General features: G+C 64.1%; 3 protein-coding genes across 8 annotated transcripts; 1 reads left to right on the top strand and 2 right to left on the bottom strand.

Moving 5' to 3' along the window:
* The first annotated feature begins 155 nt into the window (after window positions 1-155).
* PKMYT1 (protein kinase, membrane associated tyrosine/threonine 1) lies at window positions 156-7,957 on the top strand. 3 transcript variants are annotated; one of them, XM_055365053.2, is made up of 9 exons: window positions 156-451; window positions 841-1,105; window positions 3,727-4,094; window positions 4,932-5,425; window positions 6,088-6,194; window positions 6,327-6,499; window positions 6,587-6,744; window positions 7,533-7,610; window positions 7,684-7,957. In XM_055365053.2, exons 2-9 carry the CDS (start codon window positions 1,096-1,098, stop codon window positions 7,793-7,795), a joined length of 1,500 nt encoding a protein of 499 aa, XP_055221028.1. In that variant the 5' UTR covers window positions 156-451; window positions 841-1,095; the 3' UTR covers window positions 7,796-7,957. The 3 variants fall into 3 exon arrangements, with proteins under 3 accessions (XP_055221028.1, XP_055221029.1, XP_055221027.1); XM_055365054.2 differs by having other exon boundaries at window positions 192-451; window positions 801-1,105; XM_055365052.2 differs by lacking the exons at window positions 156-451; window positions 841-1,105; window positions 3,727-4,094 and adding an exon at window positions 4,103-4,762.
* On the bottom strand, window positions 7,260-11,486 carry PAQR4 (progestin and adipoQ receptor family member 4). Of its 3 annotated transcripts, XM_055365061.2 has the most exons (4): window positions 10,890-11,474; window positions 9,371-9,592; window positions 9,063-9,232; window positions 7,260-8,861 (listed from the first exon to the last, which is right to left on the bottom strand). In XM_055365061.2, exons 1-4 carry the CDS (start codon window positions 11,053-11,055, stop codon window positions 8,799-8,801), a joined length of 621 nt encoding a protein of 206 aa, XP_055221036.1. In that variant the 5' UTR covers window positions 11,056-11,474; the 3' UTR covers window positions 7,260-8,798. The 3 variants fall into 3 exon arrangements, with proteins under 3 accessions (XP_055221036.1, XP_055221035.1, XP_055221037.1); XM_055365060.2 differs by having other exon boundaries at window positions 7,260-9,232; window positions 10,890-11,486; XM_055365062.2 differs by lacking the exon at window positions 9,371-9,592 and having other exon boundaries at window positions 7,260-9,232; window positions 10,890-11,479.
* An 864-nt stretch (window positions 11,487-12,350) lies between these two features.
* KREMEN2 (kringle containing transmembrane protein 2) lies at window positions 12,351-16,602 on the bottom strand. Of its 2 annotated transcripts, XM_055365055.2 has the most exons (9): window positions 16,141-16,602; window positions 15,722-15,896; window positions 14,500-14,591; window positions 14,282-14,406; window positions 13,936-14,089; window positions 13,489-13,821; window positions 13,286-13,411; window positions 13,127-13,205; window positions 12,351-12,921 (listed from the first exon to the last, which is right to left on the bottom strand). In XM_055365055.2, the coding sequence occupies exons 1-9, from the start codon at window positions 16,232-16,234 to the stop codon at window positions 12,711-12,713; spliced, it is 1,389 nt and encodes a 462-aa protein (XP_055221030.1). In that variant the 5' UTR covers window positions 16,235-16,602; the 3' UTR covers window positions 12,351-12,710. The 2 variants fall into 2 exon arrangements, with proteins under 2 accessions (XP_055221030.1, XP_055221032.1); XM_055365057.2 differs by lacking the exon at window positions 13,127-13,205 and having other exon boundaries at window positions 12,758-12,921.
* Window positions 16,603-17,303: the final 701 nt, after the last annotated feature.

Below are 17,303 nucleotides of genomic sequence, written 5' to 3'. Positions count from 1 at the left end.
CGGTGGGTGTCGGGTGCGAGGCCTGGAAGGCAGTGGGCGTCCCAGGGACTGGGCGGCTGAATCCCCGCGCAGCGACTCGGAACCAGGCCGCCGCCCACGCCCCGGGCCAGAGCAGAGAATCCTGTGCGCCTGCGCAGTGAGCGGCGGGGCGGCTCGGCGGCGCGCACGCAGCACGAGGGGCGGAGCCTCGGAGCCCGGGCACCCCTGACGGGCTGCACTGGGGAGGGGGAGGAGCCTCGAGGCCGGTTTGGAATTTTTGGCGCGAGCAGCTCCGCGCGCGTTCACGGGCCGTTCCCCCTCACGGGAGTCCCCCTCACGGGAGTCCTCCGCCCGGGCGTCCGGAACAGTCGACGGCAGACTCCGGCCCGCTGAGCCACCCGAGGGGCCCCGCGGCCTCCGCGGACCCGGAATCTGGGCCCTCGCGGACCCGCGCCCCGCCCAGTCGCCCCAGGTGAGCCCAGACCCCGCCGTAAGGGGCCTCGGCGTGGCCACCTCGCCGCTCCCCTCCGCCTCGCCAGGTCTGCGTTACCCCTGCCCCTCAGGCCTCCCCGGCGGCCCGCTCGCGTCCCCTCAGGCCCGCCCCCGCGAGCCCCTGCCTCCCGTCCTCCCCAATTCCTGGTTCCCTTGCCTCGAGCCCCTTCCCAGCGGCGGCCCCGCCCTACTCGCCCCTCCCGGAGACCCCGCCTGCTGTCCATCAACCCCGCGCCACCGCCCTCCCCGTGACAGTCCTTCCTCCGTGACAGCCCCTCCCCCGGGACAGCCTCTCTTCTTCTGCAACAGCCCCTCTTCCCTCGTGACAGCCCCTGCCCGTGACAGCCCGTCCACTGCTCTGTTCGCCAGGGTCTCCCCACACCCACGGAGTGAACTCAGCCGCGGCCCTGCCTGGGAGGAACTTACCGTCTACCGGGCAAGGTGGCCAGCAGATGTGTCGGGCCTGGTGAGAGGGTGAGGCGAGACGGCCCGATCGCCCAGGGCCCCGGAAGCTGCGGAGGTCACCCCCGCCTGGCCTTAGCTCAGGGACACCCTGGATTCGCGTGGGAGCCCCTGCTCCTGCCTCCCCCATCCCACCACTGAGGCTGTTGGGCCAGGCCAGTCATGCTAGAACGTAAGTCGTAGGGCAGGGACGGTGGGAGAACTGGGTTAAGATGCACAGGCCCAGGTCCCCGAGTGTGCCAGGGGTGGGCCTGGAGGCTGTGCTTGTGACCAGTGACCTCGAGGATCCCAACACCCTGGCTCCTGACTTGGAGAAACCCTGGGCTGGGACTCTGGGGTAATTAGAGTCAGAGGAAGAGTCTCCACAAGATGGAGGGCAGCCTGCCAGCCAGGCCCAGGTAGCATCGCTCCCCTCACCCCTCTACTCCCTCAGGCACTGGAGACTGCTCTTTTTAATTTTTTATTTATTATTATATATATATTTTTGAGATGGAGTTTTGCTGTTGTCGCCCAGTTGGAGTGCAGTGACGCAATCTCGGCTCACCGCAACCTCCACCTCCTGGGTTCAAGCAGTTCTCCTGCCTCAGCCTCTGAGTAGCTGGGATTACAGGCATGCACCAGCACACCCGGCCAATTTTTGTATTTTTAGTGGAGATGGGGTTTCACCATGTTGGCCAGGCTGGTCTCGAAGTCTTGACCTCAAGTGATCCACCCACCTTGCCTCCCGAAGTGCTGGGATTACAGGCGTGAGCCACCACACCCAGCCGCTCTATTATTTTTTATAATACTTTGGTGCACCAGCCTCACCAACATGGTGAAACCACATCTCTACTAAAAATATAAAAATTATTCTAGTGTGTTGGCACACGCCTGTAATCCCAGCTACTCAGGAGGCTGAGGCAAGAGAATTACTTGAACCTGGGAGTCGGAGGCTGCAGTGAGCCGAGATCATACCACTGCACTCCAGCCTGGGCAACAGAGTGAGACCCTGTCTCAAAAAGAAACAAACAAACAATACCTTGGGGCATAAAGTGTTCCACGGTCCAATCCAATTAAAAAATATTTTTTTTTTTTTTGAGACAGAGTCTCGCTCTGTTGCCCAGGCTGGAGTGCAGTGGCACGATCTTGGCTCACTGTAATCTCTGCCTCCCAGGTTCAAGCAATTCCCCTGCCTCAGCCTCCCGAGTAGCTGGGACTACAGGCATGCACCACCACACCCAGCTAATTTTTGTATTTTTGGTAGAGATGGGGTTTTACCATGTTGGCCAGGCTGGTCTCGAACTCCTCACCTCAGGTGATTTACTCACCTCAGCCTCCTAAAATGCTGGGATTACAGGCATGAGCCACTGTGCCTGGCCAGATCCAATTAATTTTGAGCTCCTTTGACAGGGTGGCTTTTGAGGTCAGTGAGGTTTGTTCTGACTGCAGGCAGGCTCTTCCTAGCTAGCTCTTTCTCCACTTCTCTGTGGTAAACTAGCTGGCCTATGGTTCAGCTGGTTGCCCTAATGCGGGTAGCAGTCTCTTCTTAACGGCTCACCACCAAAACTTCCACTGATTTTGACAGCCCCTTTAAACTTGAACTTCCCTACGCACTGTTTCAAATCAAGCCAATTTTCAGGGGGTTGGTGGGTGGGGAGAGCTCTATTTATGACCTACGTCTACCCCTAGGCTAAATCTCTGTCTGAGCCGTGCTGTGGAACTGGGGGCAGGACAGCGGGGCACCTCTCTGAGTGCTGCTATTGCTTTAGGAGCAGGTCGCTGGGTCGGGCAGGAGCCTCTGGCCTTCTTGGTTGCCCTCTCCCAGTGTGGAGCCTCCTTCCTACAAATGAGCTGGGGCTCCATGTTCCCAGCCTGCCGGGCCTGAGATATAGCCTCTATTCTATGCTTGGGGGCAGGTGGAAGAAAGGAGCCCCTGGCCTGTCTGCCACGCTCAGCTGGAATTTAGCCTCTGCCATGTGGAGCTGGGAGGGTTGAGAAGTGCTGAGAACCTGGCCCTCCTGGGCAAACACCGTAACCCTTGACGGGGAGCTGGGGGAGAGGGAGCCCTTCTTCTTGGCCACACCTTCCCCCAGTGCTAGGCGGGGGGAGAGGGGTGCTGGAGGTGGGAGGGCAGGAGTGTCATGGCTCAGGTGCCAACAGGCTTGCCATTATTCCCAGGCCTTAGCAGGTTTTCTTGTGTAAACCTTTGTTTGCTGTGTGCCCTGGGCACCATGCCCAGAGGCTTTCAGTGCTTGCTTTTGAATAATCGTCACCAGTTGTGCTGTTTCACTGGGGCAGGGGTCCACGGAGCTGCACACACTGTCATTCTGGAAGTGGACACCACTAACTGGGTTTTGGCACGACAGTTATGAAAAAGAAAGACACTTGAGGGATTCTGGGTTTTCAGTTTGGAATTGGAGATAAGGGATCGTGGGCCCGTGTAGTCTCGGAAGAGGTTGTGTAGTTCAGGGTCAAAGAGCTGGCCGTGATGAGGGCAGGGATGGCAGGCGCAGCCCATCTGACTCCAAACCGCCTTGCTCTTAACCCGACTGCAAGACCCTCAGGAACACGGGCCACATGGTTTTCCTCTTATGTTTCTATCATCTCTAAAATACAACAGCCTGGTGGGCAGGTGAGTATGAGTCTGTCCTCTGCCTTTTCTTGGTAGGTGCTTATTGTTCCCATTGCCGTTTAAAGTAGAATAAGCGTGTGGTATAGACATAGCTCTCTTCTGTGGCCTCTTTGGGGCCACAGGGCCAGGTGGTATCAGAGTGGACATGCTGGCCTGTACTCAGCCTCTGTCTCTGCCCCCAGGGCCTCCTGCACTGGCCATGCCCGTGCCCACGGAGGGCACCCCGCCACCTCTGAGTGGCACCCCCATCCCAGTCCCGGCCTACTTCCGCCACGCAGAACCTGGATTCTCCCTCAAGAGGCCCAGGGGGCTCAGCCGGAGCCTCCCACCTCCGCCCCCTGCCAAGGGCAGCATCCCCATCAGCCGCCTCTTCCCTCCTCGGACCCCAGGCTGGCACCAGCTGCAGCCCCGGCGGGTGTCATTCCGGGGCGAGGCCTCAGAGACTCTGCAGAGCCCTGGGTATGACCCAAGCCGGCCAGAGTCCTTCTTCCAGCAGAGCTTCCAGAGGCTCAGCCGCCTGGGCCACGGCTCCTATGGAGAGGTCTTCAAGGTGAGTGAGGGGACGGCTTCTAGGCCCATCTGGGGGACCTCCTTTGTGTTTCTGCACCTCCCTTGGCAGGACAGGGTCCTGGGCAGCCTGATCCCCTTCCGTTCCCTACAGCCTGTCCCTGCTGGGCTCACAGGCTCCCTCCACATTTGACTTGGCTGCTCCCATCATCCCCAATGCAGGCCCCTCCAGGGGTTGCTCTGTGCATACTGGCCCCTTGTCCAGAGTCTGGCACACCCTGCAGCAGCCCGTGCCATCTCCTCCGGCCCTGGCGCCAGCTGTGCAGCGTCCTTGGCGAGTCGGCCCAGCCTCTGGCACCGGCCCTGAGTGCAGTGCCTGGCCAGCCCTCCCCAGGCTGGCAGGCTTTGAGCTACCCCCTGCCTGCCACCTTGCTTTTCTTAAACACAGTTTCCAGTCATTTATATTTTCTTTTAGAGAGGAGTTTTCCCTTGTATGAGTCCTATATGTTAAAAAGTACAAACAACATTGGCCCCCGGGTCAGCTTTCTCACAGGGGAGCCCGCTTTTCACACCACAGCCCGGGCTGCCTGTGTTGCTCTGCAGCTGCTTTTTCCACCTCGTGACACATCCGAGAGGTCCCCTGGGGTCAGTGCAGGTCGGCCCTGGCTCCTCCGTCGCTGGGTCTCCACAGACCCAGCCCCAGGGATGGAGGTTTGTCTGGTTTTGTTGTTACCCTGGGCAGGGGTCTGAGACAGATGCCAGCTACACCACCGTGCCCCGTGTGTGAACCCTTAATGGGGTCTGCCAGGTTGTCCCCCTATGTGATTGTGCCACTTGTGGCTCACCCTCACTGTGTGCGTGGGTACCACCTCCCTTCCAGGTGCGCTCCAAGGAGGACGGCCGGCTCTATGCGGTAAAGCGTTCCATGTCACCATTCCGGGGCCCCAAGGACCGGGCCCGCAAGCTGGCCGAGGTGGGCAGCCACGAGAAGGTGGGGCAGCACCCATGCTGCGTGCGGCTGGAGCAGGCCTGGGAGGAGGGCGGCATCCTGTACCTGCAGACGGAGCTGTGCGGGCCCAGCCTGCAGCAACACTGTGAGGCCTGGGGTGCCAGCCTGCCTGAGGCCCAGGTCTGGGGCTATCTGCGGGACACGCTGCTTGCCCTGGCCCATCTGCACGGCCAGGGCCTGGTGCACCTTGATGTCAAGCCTGCCAACATCTTCCTGGGGCCCCGGGGCCGCTGCAAGCTGGGTGACTTCGGACTGCTGGTGGAGCTGGGTACAGCAGGAGCTGGTGAGGTCCAGGAGGGAGACCCCCGCTACATGGCCCCCGAGCTGCTGCAGGGCTCCTATGGAACAGCAGCGGATGTGTTCAGGTGGGGACCGGGGCACGCCAGGTGTTTGGCAGGCTGTGGGAGGCCCTTCCTGGGACGGAAGCTCCATTCCCCAGGAGGGAAGCTCCACCCTAGCCCAGGACAACCGGCCTCAGAGCCACAAGGCTGAGACGCCATCCCTGCCCTCCAGTGGAGAGCGTCTCTGGTCAGGCTGCCTGTGAGCCTCGAACCCTCCAGAGCCACTTTGTGTAACCTGCCTCCTCACAGCTCCACAGGAGAAACAATTGTCACTCCATTTACAGCCAGGTTAAGGGCCTTGCCGGAGCCCACTGCTAGCAAGTGGCACAGCTGAGACTGGCCCTAGGTGCTGGGTTCCAGGGTCCACACTGGTAACCACTGCCCTGATCATCAGGATAGTAATACCTGCCAGCAGTAACTGTGGTGCCTGTCCATCAGGGCACTGGGAGGACTCACCACTGTGGCTTGTGGGCTCCCTGGGCACAGAGCCCATATTCCATGATGTCCCCATCCTGCCCAGGGTTCATGATCAGGGCTGTTGGGGTCTCCCTTCCCTCTGCTTCCGCCCCTCCCTGACTGATGAAGACAGCAGCCCTCTCCCACCCACCTCCAAGAGGCAGCCCTGGACTGGGTCTGTGTCCCAGGGCCAACCCTGCCCCCTTCTGTCCCCATCCCATCCCTGCCAGTCTGGGCCTCACCATCCTGGAAGTGGCATGCAACATGGAGCTGCCCCACGGTGGGGAGGGCTGGCAGCAGCTGCGCCAGGGCTACCTGCCCCCTGAGTTCACTGCTGGTGAGTGGGTGAGGGCGGGAGGGGGTGCTGCCACGGGCTCCTGGGGAGATAGTGGCTGGCCATGGAGGCACTGCTGGGCTCAGGGTGCAGTCGGTGTTCTGGGACCCCGATGTGGCCCTTCCTCATGGGCAGGTCTGTCTTCCGAGCTGCGTTCTGTCCTTGTCATGATGCTGGAGCCAGACCCCAAGCTGCGGGCCACGGCCGAGGCCCTGCTGGCACTGCCTGTGTTGAGGCAGCCGCGGGCCTGGGGTGTGCTGTGGTGCATGGCAGCGGAGGCCCTGAGCCGAGGGTGGGCCCTGTGGCAGGTAAGCTCCCGACAGTGGCGGCTGCCTGCCCTGCTCCCCAGCCCTGGGGGTCCGCCTGCCCACATCCTGAGCTCCTCTCCCCCACAGGCCCTGCTTGCCCTGCTCTGCTGGCTCTGGCATGGGCTGGCTCACCCTGCCAGCTGGCTACAGCCCCTGGGCCCGCCAGCCACCCCGCCTGGCTCACCACCCTGCAGTTTGCTCCTGGACAGCAGCCTCTCCAGCAACTGGGATGACGACAGCCTAGGGTGGGTTCAAGTGCAGGGTATGGGGGGCTAGGGGGAAGGTGGGGGATATCACCGGGGCTCCATGGAGATTCGTGGTGAATGGGGACCACTCCCACAAACCTGGCCCCCATCACATCCTGGGGAAGGGAACCAAGACTGCGGGGGTGCGGCCTGTCCAGGCTTAATGCAGCTGGGCATGTGGACTGGCCGTTCAGGGCATGGCTTCACACTTAGGGCACCAGCACCCCAGGGAGTGGCCGGCCGTGCAGCCCCGACCCCAGTGGAGGCTGCCAGTGCCCAGGGATAAAACATTGTCCCTTCTCTGGGAAGAGAAAGCCTCTGGAGTCTGGGGAGCCCTGCCCTGGGAACAAGTCCTTGGTCCCTGGGGCCTGGTGTCTGAGTGAGAGGCTGTAATTAGGAAACCACACGCTCAGGGCAGACAGCTCTTGGGGACTCTGCCATTAGCCCCTTCCTTACAAACACATCACCTCATCCCTCGGGGGCACTTGATAGCAGACAAGAAGTTCCAGAAAGGCTTACATTTACTAAAAGTTTACTTCAAATCCACCTCAGTCAAAGCCCATGTGTTCTGAAAAGGACAGAGGGGGCCTTGGAGTGCAGCCAGATGGAAGGACTTTGAAGGCTGTCCAAGTGCTGCTTTCAGAGTGCACCAAGTTTTTATTGTCCCTGACCGTGGCTCCTTGCCTGTTTGTCAGGCGGGAGCCTGGAGCCTGCACAGGGACAGAGCTGGTTTCATCCGGCACTCCCTAGCCCTGGACACCCTCCTTGTCTCGCCCGCCCTCCTGCAGGCCCTCACTCTCCCCTGAGGCTGTCCTGGCCCGGACTGTGGGGAGCACCTCCACCCCCCGGAGCAGGTGCACACCCAGGTAAGCAGGTCCAGGGGCTGGGGTGGGCAGGGCTAGCTTTTGGATCCTGAGTGTCGCTACTCTCTCCTCCCAGGGATGCCCTGGACCTAAGTGACATCAACTCAGAGCCTCCTCGGGGCTCCTTCCCCTCCTTTGAGCCTCGGAACCTCCTCAGCCTGTTTGAGGACACCCTAGACCCAACCTGAGCCCCAGACTCTGCCTCTGCACTTTTAACCTTTTATCCTGTGTCTCTCCCATCGCCCTTGAAAGCTGGGGCCCCTCGGGAACTCCCATGGTCTTCTCTGCCTGGCCGTGTCTAATAAAAAGTATTTGAACCTTGGGAGCACCCAAGCTTGCTCATGTGGCAACATGGCCCTTCCTGTCCCTTTATTGATGTCATCCAGGGTCTTAACGCCCCTGAGGCTGAGCCCTGCTGTAGAACCCAGCGCTCCTGGCCTTGGGCCAGCAGCTGAAGCCCCATGCTGTGTGGAGCAAAGAGGTTTCCTGAGCAGGCACATCCCCCGGTGGGTACCTGGAGCTGTTGGGAGTATGGCACTCAAGGTGGAGGGCAGGCACGGCCCAGGGGTCCCAGGATCTGAGGCCGCTGAGCTTCCTGTGTCAGTTTCCTGGAAGAAGCAGCTGCAGCCCTTGTGCCTGTGGCCAGCTGGTACAAGAAGGGTCCACGCCCCCTTGGTCCTTTTGTCCTGAATGCCTTACTCCATAGTCTCTGGGCAGAGGGAGCCAGGGCGGGCAAGCTTGTGGCTGCTGGGAGGGCTGGTATGCAGGGCAGAAAGATGGAGATCAGGAAGACTGGCCAGAGGCCTGGTGGGAGGAACAGGATAGGGTGAGGGCTCTGGGCTGGCGGCCTGGCAGCACTTGAACTCTCAGAACGAGACATGACCCCAGAGTCCCTCTCTGGTCTAACCCCACAGGTCACAGAGGGTAAAGAGGTCCCAAGAGGGAAAGGTTTCCTTCCAGCTGACACAGTAAAATAGGAGCTTGGAAGGGAAAAGGCAGGGAAGGAAGTTGGAGCGCCACGGCGTGGGTAGAAGAGGTCAGTCCACAGGGAAGAACGGGTGAACAGGGCTCCTGCTGAGACATCTCATGAGCTGGAAGCATCCAAGGAGCCAGCCCCTTGCAGACGAGTTGGGAGGAACACCTGGTGTTGCTAACTCTAGGAGGCTGCTGTGGGCAGGCTGGCATGGCAGCTCAGTCCCGGGGACAGGCGTGGTGGGCAGCCCAGAGCAGGTCGGGCACGACGCCGGCGTGCAGCTGCAGGATGGAGCCCACGCTCAGCAGGTGCATGATCTGGTGGGAGTTGCCCCAGTAGTCAAAGCGGCCGGGTCCCCAGCGCTCGGGCAGGCGGGCTACATTTACCAGTCCCCCAAGCAGCGCCAGTGCGTCCATGCGCAGGTAGCAGGGCAGGGAGCCTGGAGCCCCTGAACCCAGACCCACTCCCCGGGCCCCGAATACCAGCAGGCGGGCAGCAGCCTGCCATCCAAATGCCCGGAGCCGAGCACTGGTGGAGGGGGCGGTGAGAGCACGCCAGCCAGCCACACCCGACAACACAGTGTAGCCCACCAGGGCAGCCGGGCGCAGCCAGGGCCTGCAGGCCAGGGTGCAGTGGATGATGGGCAGGGCCCCTGCACAAGAGAGAACAGGAGAGGGCATGTCATTGTGAGGGTCCTCCCGCCCTTCCCTACCCATGGGAAGGCTTGTATGCGTGCCCCATGCCTCTCCCGCCGGTGGCTCCAGCTCCCATCCCTTGGGCCCTGACTCACCAAGGGTGTTGACAAGGCAGACCCCACACATGTCCAGGGCGAGGAGCCGGGCGTACACAGCACTGCCCCCTTGGTGGCACATAAAGAGGTGATAGAGCACGGAGCCTGCAGGGGGTGCAAGGCAGGCCACGCAGTGTGTGCCTCCCAGCCAGCCATCCTTGCCGAGCTGACCCCAGGGCATGGTCATTGGCACCAGCACCAGGAAGCCCAGCAGGGCCAGCCCTAGGGAGGGAGACAGTCATCTACCAGATAGTTTCAGTCACGTCCTCAAGGGGACCACGGTTCAGACACAACACAGGACAGAGCAAGACAGGTCCAGGTAATGCTGTCATCCAGCTGGCGGCCTGGCCTTGGCCAGAGACAGGCCCTGGGCAAAAGGCTTTTGGCACTGGTTACTTATGGCTCAGGATGGTCTGGGAAGTAGAGACCATGATCCCCACTTTGCAGGTGAGGAAACAGACTTGGAGGGGCTGAGTGACCGGCCCCGGGTGAGCCCAACAGGTAAGCAATGGCAGAGGACAGGCCTAGGCCGTCCCACTCCCACACTACTCTCCCCACACAAGCAGGTCATAGAAGCCTAAGGCAGCGAAACCTCGAGTTGTGAAGAGGACACGTGAGCAGTGATGCCAGCCCGGGGCCACTTGGCTTGCTCTTCCCAACCCAAGTCCTCCCCTCTCCATAAGTGTCCAGACAAATGGAGGCACTGGGCCTTTTTCTATAAAGGGGTGAGGCCAGGTGGGGGAAGACAAGTCCAGAATGAAGGGAAGGGGGCTTCGAGAGGCTTGTCCCATCTCCCCAGACCTCTCCCTGGGGAGTTTGATTCCAGCCTAGCCCTTTCTGGGAGGTCTCCACCCCTCCCTGCCGGCCTCTAGTACTGGCCTCCCAGGGGCCAAACGGGGCTCCGAAGGCTGCCCACCCTTGGAATGTGGCCGGGCAAAAGCTCGGGAAAGGCACCCAGGCTGGGCCAGGCCGCTCAGGGCCCCTTGCCTGCCTGGGACAGCTCAAGGACGGGCAGGGCTGTGTCAGCAGAGCTCCGCGGGGCGCGGAGGAGGGGCCGGACGCCTGTTGGGGGAAGAAGGAGCCGCCACCAGGCGGAGCCCCAAGACAGAGCGGCTTGGGGCGGGGGCGTCAGGACGGCGGCGCTGGGAGGCTCCTCCCGGGCCCTCCTTATCGCAGTCAACACCATCTCCCGGCTGGGTGCTGGCGGGAGTGGGTTCCCAGGGCGCTGGGATTACAGAGGCCGGACACCATGCTCCCTACCCCTGGGGCTCAGAGGGATTAAGCAGGCTCAGACCCTACTCAGCTCCCCTCTCCTGACTCGGCCCCCACCCGCCGGGAAAGCGGAAGCTGGCAGCGCGGCCCAGGACAATGGCAGCTTTGTCACCGCGGCTACTGGCGGTGCCAGGGCCGGGGCAGCCCAGGACTTGGGCGCTGGGGCCCTCCTCGGCCTCAGTGCCCCCGGCCCAACGCGGGCAGGGCGGCCGCGGGTGTGGGAAGCGCGTTGCGGGACGCGGCTCACCGTGCGTGTAGATGTTGCCCAATTCGTTGTGCAGGTAGAAGAGGCTGCGCAGGCAGCCCGAGCCGCTGCTGGCGGGCCGGTACCCGGTCAGCACGAACTTATTGAACTGCAGGTGCGGCGGCGAGCTGGCCCAGTCCAGCAGACGCGGCCCGGCCAGGAACGCCATGGTCCGCACCGCGCGGGCAGCCCGTGCTCCTCCTGTCCCCGAGCCTCCTCCTCAGTGGGGCCGCAGCGCGGGAAGGCCCATCACTGCCTGGCGCCCGGCGCCCGGCGCCCACCCATCGCCCTGCGCTCGATCGGCGCACGCACTGGCTAGGGGGTCCCAGCCCGCGCCCCTCCGGCGCTGCGCACGCGCGAGTCCGACGCCCCCGCGCCGGGGCGGAGGCTGGGGACGCACCGGACGCCTGAGCGCACTGAGGTCGGCTCCGCCGAGGCAGACGCGCCGCAGGGACAGCTCGCGGCGGCGGCGGCGGCGGTGGCCGGTAGTCTCTCTGCAGCCGGGAGGACGGGCGCGGCCGGACGCGGGAGGGGACGCCAGGCTCCGCCCAGGCTCCTAGTTCCCGCCGGCCGGCCAGCGTTTCGCGCGCCGGGCTCCTGACGTCGGCGCAGCGAGAGCCAATGGGCGCGGCCGGCGGGGAGGCTCCGCCCCGAGGCCGCCCAGGCCTCGCTTCCTAGCATAGTGTGCGCGATCCCAGCCTCATTTGCATGGGGTGGCTGTGGGCTTGCGACCCAACGTTCTGGGTCCTGCGGGCTCCGCTAGAGTGACCCTGGCACCTCGCGTTCCCTCAGAACTGTGCATCCGGGCTTTCCGCGTGACACCCAGGTCTCCGTACCTTTGGGCACCCACCCTCGAGGGCACAGTCCTGCCACCTAGCCCTACCCTGCAGACCGGGCTCTGTCCAAGGTGCTGCCGGACGGGTCCGGCCTACATCCGGTACGCCCCCGCTCCAAAGTGATCTTTCCGCCGGGTGGACTCCCGAGTGCAGCAAGGCGCTCCACGGTATCCAGGCCTCTGAAGGCGTGCCTCACGCGCCCGCAGCCGTCGGGAGAGGCCCTATCCTTCGCGCTAGGCTTCTCGGAGCGTGGGCCCGGCCCAATTTGCTCCCAGTTATCGCCCACAAGGCGCACCCTTGCGGGGCCCTACCAAGGACAGACAGGAAACAGATTGGAGGCCAGGGGAGCAAAGTCGACCTCCGCCCCGTCCACCCTGAGCAGGGACCGGGAACGCACCCCTTCTTCAGCATAACGCTGCCCACGATCCTCCTCCCCTTCCACCCCCGCCTTCTACAGGACTCCACCCACCCACCCATCTGTCTGTGTTCTCGGCCCTTCTCTGCATTCCAGGCAGCTCCACCAAAGTCTGCGTGCAACGCCCTTCATTTGCATGGACACACGCAACCCTCGGCGCCTGTATGGTCATTAACATGCTCCTCCCACCACGGAAGAACTTTCGAGGCCCGTACCAAAGTAGATCCTTTATTCAAAATCTGTGGGGGTCTTTTTGACTGTTTTTGTTCACCTGTGACCTCTCACTGAGGACGGCAGTCCAGGACCACCCCCAGAGGGGTTCAAAGACCTCCGAAACCAGAGACCACCCCCACATAAAGGTCCATGGAGAGGGCCTGGACCATCTGGACCCCCACGGTCAGGCCAAGTCCCAGATAATAGCACCAGATGTTTCCTGTCCGACTTTTGGTCTCCCCAAGACGACCAGAGGCCAAGCTGCCCCTACACAGGCGCAAGGCCGAGGCAGGGCGCAGCACAGCATCTCAGGTGTCCATCTCGCTGGCGGCGGGCCCAGCGGACCCTCGGGGCCCAGAGTCAGAGAGCGGAGATGAGCGAGCGCAGGGAGCTCTGGCTGGAGGCACTCAGAGGCCGGTAGCCTGCGGCAGAACCCTCAGCCTGGGGGTCCCCGGGGGAGCAGGGCAAGGCCACCCCTCGGGGCTGTCGGTACCACACAGCCCAGCTTCTCCTGGGGCCCCTGGAAGGCCCCAGCGCCGGGGGCCCTTTTCCCGGAGCCAGCAGACAGCTCCTAGAGAGGGAGCAGACATCAGCCGAGCCCGTCCAATCCCGCTGCAGCGTCCTGCTCTACCTGCGATCCCGCGCGCGATCCTGTGCGTGGACCCAAAGCCTCGCTCCCTTAAGAACCCAGGAGTTCCTTCCTAGCTCTGTTCCCTTCTGGGGCTCCAGCTCCCCACCACCGGTCCGCCCTCAGGCCCTGCCCCAGCGCCCCGCACCGTCGGCGCAGCGGACGCAGCAGCCCCAGGAGCAGCAGCAGCAGCACCGAGACAGCCGTCACCGTCGAGAAGACCCGGGCTGCGGGCACACGGCTGCGGTGAGGATGGGCGCGAGGGGGCGGCTCCCTGACTCACTCCCGTCCCGCGCGCCCGCCTCACCCCCAATCGCGGCCGGCGGAGCCCGAGGCCTGGGGCTGCAGCTCACGTTGGCCCCGTCGAGGGGCGCCGCGGGGGTCTGGGCCGAGCCCTCGGGGGCCTCTGGGTCCTCAGCGGCGTCCTGCAGCCCTGCGGAGAGGGGCGTGAGGCTGGGTGGGGAGAGCGGGGTGGGAACAGCGGGCAGGGCGCGCCGAGCTGAGGCTCACCGCGGTAGGTGAGCGCGAAGCCTTGCGCGTGGCCGCGCGCGTCGCTTCGGAAGGTGAGCAGCAGCGCGGCAGTGCCCAGGCGTAGCGGCCCGGACGGCGGTGGGCGGGCGCCATCGAAGGCGCGGAGCAGGCTGCCCGAAGCCGCGTCGCGCAGCTCCAGCCGGTCGCGCGGGTCGGCCAGCTCGAAGAGGCGGAAGGTGAGCTCCAGCGCGGCGCCTGGCGGGCCCAGGGCCCAGCTGCAGTTCCGGTCCGGCCCGTACTCGTCCGGGAAGTCCGGGGAGTAGATGACGCCCTGAGGCGCTGTCCAGTTCCCCTGGCAGGAGCCCACCGACACTGCGGGCGAGGCCGGCAGTCAGGACCCTGAGGACCAGGACACGGCGGCTCCCCTGCCCGGCCAGGCCCCACCTCGAGGCCCGCCCAGGCCCCTGGTCCCCGCCCACTCCTCACCTTCATAGACGCCCAGCCGCCCATCGCCGCCACACAGCTGTCCAGGGTGGCCGAAACAGATCTGGTCACAGTCGGTGGCGGGGGCCAGGCGTCCCCGGGCCAGGTCGCTTTCAGAGCCACAGAAGCAGGCGTAACCGGCCTCCACGCCCGCCAGCTGGGAGCACAGACTGGGTGACCCCAGGGCAGGGGCTGGGGTAGGGGTGAAGTGGTGGGGGCCTGGGGTCGGGGTGGGAATCGGGCTGGAGGTTCAGAAACCGGTGTCTGGGTTTGGCAACCGAGTGTTGGGAGTTGAGTGTGGTCTTTAGGTCCAGGTCAGGGGTCACTGGTCTGGGCCCGTGAGCAGTACCTGGTACCCCTTCATGCGGCAGAAGCGTAGGCACACCTGGACCGTGAGCTTCGTGGAGGTGCCGCTGGGGCCGCTGAGGGCTGGGGGTGCCCCTGAGTCCACAAAGCATCCCAGGTAGCCTGGCACTGAGTGGGCAGAGTCAGACTTCCGTAACTCCGAAAACAACCCTCCTCCCAGATGCAGCAGCTTTCCCACCTCTGTCCAGCCGCGCTACTCACTGTGACAGGAGGGGATGTCGCAGTAGCGCCAGTAGATGCCCTCCTCTGTCTCAGCCACGTAGCACCACGGCTGCACATCACCGTCTGGGTTACTGCGGGTGGGAGGGAGGTGGTGGGGGTCCCACCACCCCAAGAATAGCAAACCCAGGCCCGGCCCCGCAGCCTATGCTCAAAGTGGCCTTCAAGGCTCTGTGCCTGTGAGCGGCTGTGCTGCCTGCTGTCCACCCACAAATTCCAGTTTTGTCTACGCAGAGCTCTGCCTGATGAAGGAACTGGACGTCGACTTCCGAGTGGACAGCGGGAAGTCATTAAAGGGGACTTGAGAGCTGTTTTTGGGCTTCAGCTGTTGCTAGACTTGACTCCATATATGAGGACTTTGAGGCCATCTGTAGTCTTCACCCCCCCCGCCCCCCCGCTGGGCCTCAGCCACTTCCGTCCCTCAAACCCCACTTTTTTTTTTTTTTTTTTTGGGACGGAGTCTCGCTCTGTCACCCAGGCTAGAGTGCAGTGGCGCGATCTCTGCTCACTGCAAGCTCCGCCTCCCGGGTTCGAGCGATTCTCCTGCCTCAGCCTCCTGAGTAGCTGGGATTACAGGCGCCCGCCACCATGCCCCGCTAATTTTTTGTATTTTTAGTAGAAATGGGGTTTCACCATGGTAGCCAGGCTGGTCTCGAACTTCTGACCTCAGATGATCCGCCTGCCTTGGCCTCCCAAAGTGCTGGGATTACAGGCTGAGCCACCGCGCCTGGCCTCCAACCCCACTTAAAAGCAGAAGTGAGCTCCTGAGCTTTGCGGCTCTCCTCCCGCTGGGTCCATCCTGCCTCAGACCGTAGCTGTGGCTCTGAACCCCAAAATAAGTTGTAAGACAAGAGCCCCACTCTAACAAGGTCCCGCCCTTTCGGCCCCCCCTCTGACCAGGCCCCGCCCATACGGGTCCTTTGAGTGCCCAGGTCCGTTTCTCTCCTGACCCTGAACTGAGGCTCTGCAGAAATTGTGTACCTGAGGAGGATCCCTTTTGCGCCAGGGTTCCGCGCGCCCCGCCCCGCCCCGCCCCTCATTCTGGCCCCGCCCCCCCTCATTCTGGCCCCGCCCCCAGGTTCTCCAGGAGGCTGGGCTGCCAGTCCACGGCAGACCTCCACCCCGCCCGCACAGAGGCCCCGCTTCGGGCCATCCCTGCAATGGTGAGCCCAGCCTCGCCCCCAGCGCAGGCCCCGCCCCTCACCGGCAGAAGTTGTGCGCGCCCAGCCCCCAGCGGCCCTGGGGGTCGCTGGCGCTGCTGTAGCTGTGTTGCTGCGTCTGGTCCCAGAAGAGGCACGGGCGGCCCGCCCCGCGCGGGCCAGTGCGGTTCTGGTGGCCGCGGTAGTCAGCCCCATTCACCTGGAAGCATTCGGACAGGCCTGCACGGCAAAGGCGGGGCCTGGGGAGGTCCGGACCCACGCCGGGCATCCTCGCGCCCCTACGCCACCTCCCGCCTGGGTCCCCAGCCAGCGACCCCGCACCCGCCCCTGCAGGAGCCCTCGGGCTGCTCAGCTGCTCCGGCCACCTGCTCTGTCCCCTTCCCCAGCCTTGGGGGCCTGGCCCTGGGGGTGGAGGCCGAGGAAGGGGTGGTGAACGCGGCCCGGCAGCCGTGCCGGGACTTACCTGGACTGTGCAGGCTCCCAGCCGAGGCCCCACGCGGCTGCAGCAGCGGGAGGAAGAGGAGAAAGAGGAAGCCCTGCAGGGCTTGTGTCCCCATCGCTCTCAACCAAGGATAGATCACCCTCGCCCGGACACGGCCCGGGCTGCCCCCGGGGTCGCTTCGGGGTCTCCCAGGAGACCTAGGGGGCGTTGTCCTCTGACAGTCTGCCCTCGTCCGACTCTGAGCCGCGCTTTCCGTCTGGGGTGGGTAAATCTCTCCTGGGGGTCTTTGCCTCCCAGGGCCTCTGCCCCTGAAGGCGTCTCTCTGTCCCTGTCCCTACCCGGGTCTCTCCGGGGGGAATCTGGCCGGGGGCGTTCTCAGTCTCTGTCTCAGCGAGCTCTGGGCGGTGCCTCAGCCTCTACGCCCGTCCCCTCCCACTGAGCCTAGCTCTCGGCGTCTCCCTCGCCCAGGTCTCCAACGGGCTGACTCCTGCCCCCCTCGCTTCCCTCCGTGGGTCCCTCCCCCTGGGTCTCTCCCTCCCCCCATGGGAGGCCGGGAAGCCCCGCCCAGCACTGGAGCGGAGGCAGCAGGTCCAGACGCCTCCCACGCCCGCTCCCCCGACCCCGGGCGTCCAGCGCTTCCCGGCCCCCTCTCCCTCAGGTCGGTGCCGGTTCAAGTGGGAAGGTGTGGAGGGGGACAGGCGGGCCAAGCGGACGGAAGGCCCTTAAAATGGGAGATACAGAACCCCCTCCCGTGGTCGCACGCGCCCCAGGACACCCGGAATGTCCGAGTTACAAGCGCCCTCCTCCCAGTGCACGCACGCGCTCGCACTCTCTCCCATTCATTGCCAGGCGCTCACGCGCACACTTTCTTCGGATCCGCACGCCCCTCCCGCCCCTGGTCCAGATGCCGCTGGCCTGACGGAGGAAGCTCCACTCCCTGCCCCCGCGCCCACGAGACAGGCGGGAGTCGTGGACGCTCAGTCCGGGACAGGCAGGGGCAGCTGGTGTCTGGGGAGAAAGGCAGCTGCGCCCCAGGTCCCAGTCTGTCCCCTCCTCCTCCCCCTGCCCCGCCCTTCCCTGGGACCCCCAGCCCAGACTCTCCCGAGCCTTCACACTGCAGTGGAATTCCCCCAGCCGTGCCCCCCACCTGGCGGGGGAGGGGGAGGGGAGCAGGCCCAGGCAGG

Source organism: Gorilla gorilla, chromosome 18, assembly GCF_029281585.2.
Source record: "Gorilla gorilla gorilla isolate KB3781 chromosome 18, NHGRI_mGorGor1-v2.1_pri, whole genome shotgun sequence".
NCBI lineage: Eukaryota > Metazoa > Chordata > Mammalia > Primates > Hominidae > Gorilla > Gorilla gorilla.
Note: the sequence above shows the minus strand (reverse complement) of the source record. Positions and strands in the feature narration are given on the sequence as shown.

Bases quoted from the DNA above. Each gene is read 5' to 3' on its own strand.
- PKMYT1 (XM_055365052.2), top strand. From the start codon at position 4,268: ATGCAGGCCCCTCCAGGGGTTGCTCTGTGCATACTGGCCCCTTGTCCA. The intron at 5,426-6,087 runs GTGGGGACCGGG...CATCCCTGCCAG, and splicing joins ACAGCAGCGGATGTGTTCAG to TCTGGGCCTCACCATCCTGG. The intron at 7,611-7,683 runs GTAAGCAGGTCC...CTCTCCTCCCAG, and splicing joins CGGAGCAGGTGCACACCCAG to GGATGCCCTGGACCTAAGTG.
- PAQR4 (XM_055365060.2), bottom strand. From the start codon at position 11,055: ATGGCGTTCCTGGCCGGGCCGCGTCTGCTGGACTGGGCCAGCTCGCCG. The intron at 9,593-10,889 runs GTGAGCCGCGTC...CTCCCTCCCTAG, and splicing joins GGGCAACATCTACACGCACG to GGCTGGCCCTGCTGGGCTTC. The intron at 9,233-9,370 runs GTGAGTCAGGGC...TCTCTTGTGCAG, and splicing joins CTGCCTTGTCAACACCCTTG to GGGCCCTGCCCATCATCCAC.
- KREMEN2 (XM_055365055.2), bottom strand. From the start codon at position 16,234: ATGGGGACACAAGCCCTGCAGGGCTTCCTCTTTCTCCTCTTCCTCCCG. The intron at 14,407-14,499 runs GTGAGTAGCGCG...CTGCCCACTCAG, and splicing joins CGACATCCCCTCCTGTCACA to TGCCAGGCTACCTGGGATGC. The intron at 13,822-13,935 runs GTGAGGAGTGGG...CCTCGCCCGCAG, and splicing joins GCGGCTGGGCGTCTATGAAG to TGTCGGTGGGCTCCTGCCAG.